The 8,734-nt window shown below is 55.7% G+C and overlaps 1 protein-coding gene across 1 annotated transcript in view; it reads left to right on the top strand.

Annotated features, from left to right (window-relative positions):
- Positions 1-8,732, top strand: part of BICRA (BRD4 interacting chromatin remodeling complex associated protein) — a 39,035-nt gene extending 30,303 nt beyond the window's left edge. The window contains 8 exon segments of the mRNA XM_026069687.1: positions 132-257; positions 1,044-1,105; positions 1,378-1,526; positions 2,134-2,228; positions 2,913-3,015; positions 3,910-4,301; positions 4,303-4,347; positions 4,350-8,732. Of these exon segments, the coding sequence (XP_025925472.1) occupies positions 132-257; positions 1,044-1,105; positions 1,378-1,526; positions 2,134-2,228; positions 2,913-3,015; positions 3,910-4,301; positions 4,303-4,347; positions 4,350-5,123 (1,746 nt within the window). The 3' untranslated portion in view covers positions 5,124-8,732.
- Positions 8,733-8,734: the final 2 nt, after the last annotated feature.

Here is an 8,734-nt window from a genome sequence, read left to right on the forward strand (position 1 = left end):
TCTCGGCAAGCCGTTTCTCGCCGCGCGTTTTGGCAATTAATTTTTATTTAGCCCGTTTATGCTGGCGTTGCAAGTAAAAAAAAAAAAAAAAAAAACAAAAAAAAAACCCTACCTTTTTGTTTCTCCTGCAGCCTAAGCCCGGAGTGATTAGCTCCGTCTCAGGCCTGAACCTTGGAAAAGGTCCCTTGCAGATCCAGGTCGTTGGAAAAGGGTTGTCGCAGCTTCTGCCCTCGGTCCCCGTGCAGACCCAGCAGCTGGTGAGCTTGCCCACGCGCCTCGCGGGCGCTTTGAAACGGGGACTCCGCGAAAAGCTGGGGAGAAAAAACGGGGTGTCGAGGCCGTGCAAAGGGACGGTTTGTTCTCCGGGTGCCTGGGGGATAGAACAGGAAACACCGGGCTAATAGACAAGATTCAGGTCAGGCAGAAGGGTAAAACTTCGGACCGTAAAGGTAAGTGAGCCCTGAAGTGAGCTGTTTGAAGGAGGGGCGGAATATCTTTCCTTAGGTTTCTTAACAACAGGTTAAGTGAATATGTCTGGATGGGAGAGGCAGGATTAATCTCATCTTGAGGCARAGAGCAGATGGCTGCTGGAAGATGCACGTGCTCCGTGCCGGGGTGCTGGTGCTGCTGGAGACGGTGCACCGCCCTGCGCGGGCTGCTGACTATTAAGCTTTTCATTTTAAAAATGCTGTTTATTTGCATGTTGTCTTTACATCTTATTTATGTGGAGACTCTAAAAGAATATATTAGGCCGCCTGAAAGCTGTCTTGTTCAAAGCGAGCGGAAGCGCTTCTCCGCGCTGAAAGTCCTTGGCAATCTGCGCTTTCTTCCTTCTGCTCTTTTCCCCAGCTCTAAAACAATTCAGTTGATTTCCCTTCCTTTTCGAGCAGTCGCCAGTCTTCGCARTCTTGCTTTATACTCCCTAACTCACCCAAAATAGGAAGGATTCCCCCTGCTGCGGGCCGGAGGATTTCTCCTTCGGTCTGTCGGATCGAATCCGGCCCGCRGAGTCGTCTCACCTGTGCTCTTTCTCTTCTCGCCAGTACGACGGCAAACTTGGAAGCCTGAAGAAAGCGCCTACGCTGCAGCCCAGCAAAGAGGCTTGGTAAGTGCCACGGCGGCGGCAGCAGCACGCGGGGCCGGCAAAGCAAAGCGGAGCCGCTCGCTTGCGCGGGTCCCTCGGTTTGCGTGCCGGGGCGACCGGCACCGCCGCTGCTCCCACCAGAGCCGCGCTGGCTCGCAGGATCCCTTTGCAGCTCGCTCCCTGCCTGACCCTATTAGTGCTGGAAGCGGGGGGGGGAGTGGGAGTTTCGGCTGCGCCACGGCCGGGCGTGCGATAAACCCCGCGGCAGCTTGATTCGRCCTCTTGTCTTCCAGCTTCCTGGAGCAGCTGCACAAACACCAGGGAGCGGTTTTGCATCCCGACTATAAGACGTCGTTCCGTTCGTTCGAAGATGCCTTGCAGCGGCTCCTGCCCTATCACGTCTACCAGGGGATGCTGCCCTCTGCCCAGGACTATAAGAAGGGTCAGTTCTGTGCGCGGAGCGCCTCCGCGTCCCAGGGCCGTGCCCAAAATCTAGCACGGCGTAGTTAGCCAGCAGAGTCGCGCCTCGCTGGTGATGTCGTACGAATTGTGGGGATAGTAGCCCTGGGTTTGAAAAAACAGCAAGTGCATGTGCCCGGTACTGAAAAGGAAGAGAAACTATCTATGCCTTCACTCCGGAAAAACATAAATTGCCATGATGACGTATTTGAAGTTTGCTAGGGTTTCTGACCCGAGTTTTTTCAAAGCTAGGTTAAAGAGGTTCCATCACAGCCTCTTTATCCTCTGAGATGTCGTTGAAACGGAGCCCTTAGCTGTTGGTATAGGCTCTAACAGTCCTCTGGGGTCTTTCATAGCAGCTAAAAATTACATTGAAATCTTTGCTCAGGGTCTCCTTCGGGTGAGTTTACTAAAAAAGCTAATAATGCAAAGAACCATTTGCCCTGCGTCTGTGTTTACCTTGGCATGTGGCATCCCTCTGCCAAGGAAAAGTTAAATTTCCGACCCTAGGGGGTTATTTCCAGGTACAGTTGTGCTCGAAAAACCTGCACAAACTCTTCTTTTCTCTCTCCTTGTGCTTTTCCTCGCAGTGGATGAGGAGTTTGAAATGGTGTCCACCCAGCTCCTGAAACGCACACAAGCTATGCTGAACAAATACCGCCTGCTGCTCTTGGAGGAGTCGCGGGTAAGACCGATGTTCCGCCTTCTCCCTCCTCGCCGGTGCGATAGCGAGCAGCCCTTTATCTAATCCAGGTTACTCGCATCCTAGACGATGCCGGTTCCTATTTATCGTAGTAGCGTTTGCCCAGCGCGACCGCATTGTGGTCTGAGGGCTCTGTCCTGCCCCGGCAAAGTCGCTGGGAGTCCAGGGATTTTCTTTCTACAAAGATAGCGGGGCGAGGAGAGCTTTTTCTTATGTATGGCCAAATCCTGTGCTTGCAAATAACCAATGTTTATCTTGCTACGAAATCAACGGAAGGTAACTTCGTACTGAGTCTTCATTTCTCTTTTCGGATGGGCATGGAAAAATTTTGGAAGAATAATAGTCTAATAGACTGTGTTAAGATGGTGGTTTGTTACCGTGCAGTGAGGTGAAAATGCCCTGCTGTAAGATGTGCTGTCTCGCACCCCTCGGTGCCTTTCCAAAGGTATCGGAGGGAGAAAAATGCTTTCGAATGCACGGCTGAGGTTCGTACTGGCTCGCGTGCAGCACGACGGGCTGCACCGAGGCCACTCGCCCCTGCTTCGGCGCCTGCTTTCCCGGCCGCCGGAGGGTTGTCGGCTTCGCGCGGACTCGGCTCGCGGCCCCAACTCTGTAACGAGCCTTTCTCCCCCCTTCTCTCCCCGATTTCCCGTTGGTGATCTGCAGAGAGTCAGTCCTTCTGCGGAGATGGTGATGATCGATCGCATGTTTATACAGGAGGAAAAGACCATGTTAGCGCTTGATAAGCAGCTGGCAAAGGAGAAACCAGGTGGGAGATGAATTATGTATTTATTTTTCTTATTTGTCTACTGCTCGTAATCATGCGCTCTGTTACGCTCCCCTCCTCTTCGGGAGCTAGACGTGATGCTTTCTTGCTCTGCGACACCTGAGGCAGGACCACCTATTCTGTAGCCTTCCCCATCCGTCTTCCTATAGTAAAGATCTCGGTGGCTAAAGTATTAATTATGCAATTACTTGCGGAGTTTAGGCTCCTGACAAATTGCTTACGGTTCCTGGCTGCCTTGGAGTTTCTTTATGTGAAAGGTTTGTGTTAAGTTACGGCATTTTTCCCCGGTAACGTGCACTTGCTGGACTTAACTTGAAAGTGCTGGACATGTCTCTGAAACAAGGAAAAAATCTGTGTAGTTGAGAAATTTGAAAAACAAGCGTGCGTTTTCCGTATAGTGTGAGCAGCTGCATTACCCGAGCCCCGGACATGGTCCCTAGCGAGCGCTCGCAAGCAACGGCGCACGGGCGGCTTTCGCACCTGGTGGGGTTCCTCCGCTCGTGCGCTCAGTGCAAGCACGGAGGGAAGGGGAGCAAACAAGGGATAGAGCACGTAGGGAGCGGAAGGAAGGAGCACTGGGAGAGCAGAGGGGCCGCGGAGCGCGAGCTGCAGCTAGTGAGAGGGGAAAATGGTTGGAGAAAAAGCAGACCTCAGCAGAAGCAGAGTAAGTGTGTATTTGCAAAACTCAGAATGTTTTTTACAAAAGTGGGGAGCGCTGGGATGCCGTGGGAGCCCCTGGTAACGAGAGGTGCTGTGCAGTAGCTGAAGGAGCGGCAGCGAGGACTTGGGGGCTCTGATCCCTCCTCTGACGCTTCTCCTCTTAAGCCACCGCGTTTGCTGCTCGTGCTGACGCCTGCCGTTGTGTTTCTGTTGCAGACGAGTACGTTTCCTCGTCGTCCCGCTCGCAGAGCCTTTCTTCCTCGGTGGCGCTGGCTTCCGTATCCAGCGTTGCACCCGCCTCTGAGAACTTGAAGGTGCCCTCGGTGCAGACGGCCACTCAGATCAACCCCACCAAGCTGGTTATCAAGCACAGCGGAGGCTCCCCGTCGGTGACATGGGCCAAGGCTTCGCCTTCGTTAGATGGCGATGAGGATGCTTTGCCTTCGAGGAGCAAACCCCCGATCAAAACGTACGAGGCCCGTAGTCGAATCGGCCTCAAGCTGAAGATCAAGCAGGAGGCTGGTCTCAGCAAAGTGGTCCACAACACCGCTTTGGATCCCGTTCACCAGCCGCCTCCTGTGTGCAGAGTCATCAAAACAACGGACCAGCACGCTTCGAGTGCTGCCACCGCTACCACCACCGCCTCCACCGCCGCCGCCGGGCAAATGAACGGGACTGTCGACCATGTGGCCTCGGCTCCCGTGGAGAAGAAGCCCATGGTGACCTACTGCAGGCTTCCTCTTCGTAAGACTTACCGAGAGAACGTGGATGCTTTTGTAGCAGATAAACCCTCCGATGCCTGTCCAAAAGGGAGCGCCCCAAAAGTTGATAAAATCCCCAGCACCCTCGTGATCAAGCAGGAGGATGGATCCCGGAGCGTGATCACCTCCCACAAAACCCATGACAGCCCCACGGCAGCTGCAACGGAGAAGAGCCGGCCGGAGGAGAGCTCCAAGCTCCTGTTCTTCAACAGAAGTGACGCCCGCTCGCTCGTGATGCAAGATAGTCCTGCCCCACAGAAGACCGATGACTCTACCAGTGGCCTTATGAAGGAACTTGCAGAAGTCGAGGATGAGTTTTATCATGGGATGATAAAAACGGAGCCGCCCGATCACAGCTCCGGCTCAGAACTCACCTGGGAGGTGCCCTTGCCCCCGGCCAAACGCAGAAAGTCGGAGTCCTTCGACGTGGACAACGCCAGCTTCTCCAGCGACAGCCCCCAGGACGACTCCCTCAACGAGCACCTACAGAGCGCCATCGACAGCATCCTCAACCTGCAGCAACCTCAGACTGGGGGCCAGAACATCCGGACGCCCTCCTCCTCTTACAACTCCTCCTCCTCCCCTTTCTCTTCGCCTGTCCACCGTACGGACGCTTACCTTGCCCCCAATCACAATGGTGGCCTTGGAGCAAGGACGTTGAACAGATAACAGAAAACCAAACGGAGCGGAAACTGGACAATGAGCAAGGACCGAAGAAGAAGCTCTTGCTGGTTGGATACGGTTGAGCGCCACGGGGTGTCATCGGTGCCACCTCCCGGAGACCCGATTACGCGGGCCTGGGACAAGAGGAGTGGGGAAAGGAGGGTGTCCCAACGATGCTTCGTCCAAGTGTTGATACGATGGGTTTTAGATGTTGTAAAGTACAAGCTGAGGCTGGATTTACAATACGCTCGTCTCGTCAAATACGCAGTATCACGGCACGTGAGAAGCAACCAGGCGTTTGGGGGTGGACTGGTGGGGCCCATAGGTATTGTTGGCTGTGTAATTTAGATTCTGTAACAAATTGCTAATATGAATATCTGATCGGTCTATTTTCTCTTTCCCCCCACTCCCACCCCGGCTGTCTTTAATCTCGGAGCAGATTGCTAATCGAACCAGTGGGAGGCCAAAGAGGACTCTGCAGCGGTTGCCACAGAGGCAAAATTTATTGTTCGTTTTTTTAAGTTATTTCAGATATCCCGTGGGCTTTTGGACCCTCGCATTGGTCAGCAAAGGGCAAAAAAAAAAAAGAAAAAGCAAAGCAAAGCGAAGGCAAGGAAGGCGGCACAAACACTAATCGCTAGCGTGGAAGAAAAGCGCGCGGGAGAGCCGTAGGTGCGACTCCCTCCGGGCTGGCCGTGGGGGACGTGGTGGGACAGGGCAGCGGCGTCCCGCCGTCCGGAGCCGGGATGCTCCGGGATGAGCCGGTGTTGGGGCAGCGGCGGAGCATCCCAGCGCTGTCTCACCTCCCCGGCTGCTGGGAGCCGATCTCCTAGCCCGCAGTCTCGGTTTCCTTCCTCCCCGCTGGTCTCTTGGGATAAGGGAGGAATTCCCCGCGTGTCCGGCGGAGTTGCCGGGCGCCGGGGTGGTTCCTGCTCTGGAAGCTTGTGCTCCTGCAGCAGCTCGTCTCCTGCTCGAGGAGGACCAGGCGCCCGGTGGGGCCGTCGGTGCTGCTCGGAGGAGGTTCTTCCCGCGGCAAGTAATTCCGCAGCCTCGCTYGCCCCGCAGGGAAGAGCCTCGCGCCGTCCTCTTCATCAGCGCCGCGTTCGCCGGGCTCTCACTTGACCTCCTCCCACCTACCCGCTTCTTTCCCAGCGCCGGGTTTTGCTTTTCCTTCAGCTCCCTCGCGCCTCCCGGGTGCTGCTCGCCCCGGTGAGCCAGGCGCCAGCGGTGGGAAGCTCCGTTGGCTTTGCGGGACGCCGTGGTCGCAGCGGACGCCGGGTCCGTTTGCGATCAGAGTCGAGCCCCACCGCCTGCCTTGAATTAGGAGGTTGCAGATTCGGTCCCCAAACGCCGCAGGCTCAGCGGCCCCCGGGTCTCCTCGTCCCCCTGTTCATCGCTGTTAGGGGTTTCCCACCAAAATTAAGATCGGGACGTGTTTGCGGAGAGTTCGTTTCAAAAAAACCAGCGCTGTTCCTTCATCCTGCTCCAGTTCTTGCCCTCTCGCGCGAGCCTCATCGCTGTGCCRGAGCTCAGCGCCGCACCGGGCTGATGCGGGAAATGCCGGCAAACGCGAGTGTTCGGGGGGGGGAAAAGCCGAGGCTGTAAAACACCCTTGCAAAAACGAGTCCTTTTGTCCGACGGCAGAAGCTCCACGGAGGATCTGCTCGTTCCCACTATGCCTTATTACTTCCTCGCCCAAACGGATGGCGGCAGCGAGGATATCCGATGGGGTTTTTTCGTTCCCCCCCCGCGCGTGCGTCCGCATGGAGCATCGCCGAACGGCGCGGGCGTGTGTCGCGTGCCTGGAAGCCGTGAGCTTCTCCAGCCCGGTTTCCCCCCCCTTCTCCTTTGGAAGGCAATAAGTGTTTCGGCTTTGTTTAAGTGCCATCAGGTGCATGTGCCATCGTCCCCTTTCCTTCAAAGTCCGACTTATTCGTTAACCCGCTCTAGGAGTGCGTATGCGCACATATATCTACATCTGCATATATATATATATATGTGTGCGTGAGAGAGAGAAAATGGGTGTGTATATATATGTGCATATGTGTGTATGTGTGTATATATAAAGACGTGTGTGCACGGGTCCATCTCCACGTGCATCGAAGGAGCAGCTCCTCCTCTCCTGCCCGGGCTCCGACGCTTGCAGAGCTGGGGAAACCGCGGGTTCGGAATCAGATTCGTTCGAAATCGTTTGAAATCGTTTTTTTTTTTGTTTGTTTTCTTTTTAATCCCCCTCCCGGAGCGGGAGCCACCGCCGGCGAGAGCGGTTCCTACCCGGCGCGTGCAAGCGGGCGCGCTGCTCTTCGCCGCCTCTAGTATTTAATCGTGACAGTATTTATTTTCATCCTTGCACTGATTTATTCCTTTTTTGTTTTCTGCCTGCGTCGCCGGTGGGTTTCGGGTCTCCTCTGTCAGCCTCCCCCTTCTCTCCTCTCCTTTCTCGGCCTCCTGTGCCGCGCGGGGCGGCAGCAGCAGGGCGAAGGTCTCCGCAACCCCGGCATCACTTCGGGCAGCGGCCAGAGGCGGGAGACGAGTCGCAGCCGTTCACATGTCTGCTTTTTCTGCAAGATCTTATATATATATATATATATATATGTTTTTTCCCTCCTCCAAACGGCTCCCGCTGGGGGGAACGGCAGCGTCCCGTTGGCGAGGGACGGCGTCTTCTCCGGGGCCCCGGCTCCGGCGACACCTGAAAAAATAAGAAATAAATGGGAGAAGCTGCAAAGTGCATTTTAGGACGGCGCCGGAACCTGCCGGCTCCTACGGGAGGTGCTGGGACGTCGCGGGTTTGCCGGCTCGGTCCCGGGCGCCGGAGCYGCGGGAATCCCTCTTCCTCGCTCCCCTCTCGCCGCTTCCCTGCGTTTCTCACCAAAAAGAGGCCTTAAAGTGTTCACCCGCCCCGCGGCAGGGAGGAGGAGGAGGGGGGCAACGGCCTTCCCCACGGGACCCGGCTTTCCCGGGAATCCTGGGGGAAAAGCAGYGCCTGGAGGCGCCAGCCGTGGCTTCGAGCCTCGCCGTCGGCTTCTTTCCCTTGCGAGACGCCTAAAGCGGAAAAGAAAATGCAATTTGATTTAAAAAAAGAAGAAATTAGGGGCGCGACTTCACCCCRGCGGGAGGCCGGCCCGGGGTCGCCTCTCCCGCGGGCGCAGCGTTCCCCGCGGTGCCGGAGCCGCTCCGGCCCTCCCTGCCCGCCGCTGCGCCCCTCTTCCACCCTTTTATTTTTAAAAAAAAGCAAGAAAAAAGGACGAGGGGGGTAGAGAGCAGCCTTGCTTCGCCGTCGCGTCGCCCTCGTCACTGCCGCCGTCGCCCCGCGGAGCCTCCGCTCTCTGCAAGGAAACCAGGCGGGAGGAGAGACAGACAGACAGACGGATACATATATATAGATATCTATCTATCTATATAGATATATAGATATATATAAAATCTTTTTTCCCCCCCCCAAAAGCCGTTTGATCTGCGCCCTTGAGTCGCGGGACGGGGGGCAGCGCCGCGGCCTCTCCACCGCCGCCGCCTCCAGCAAGAGCATCGGCCAGGAAGCAATAAGGGATGACGATTCCCAGGCTAAAAAAAAACATTTGGCGTTTTCTTTTTTTATATATACATATATATATATA

Source organism: Apteryx rowi, unplaced genomic scaffold (genome assembly GCF_003343035.1).
Source record: "Apteryx rowi isolate R43461 unplaced genomic scaffold, aptRow1 scaffold_1061, whole genome shotgun sequence".
Classification (NCBI taxonomy): domain Eukaryota; kingdom Metazoa; phylum Chordata; class Aves; order Apterygiformes; family Apterygidae; genus Apteryx; species Apteryx rowi.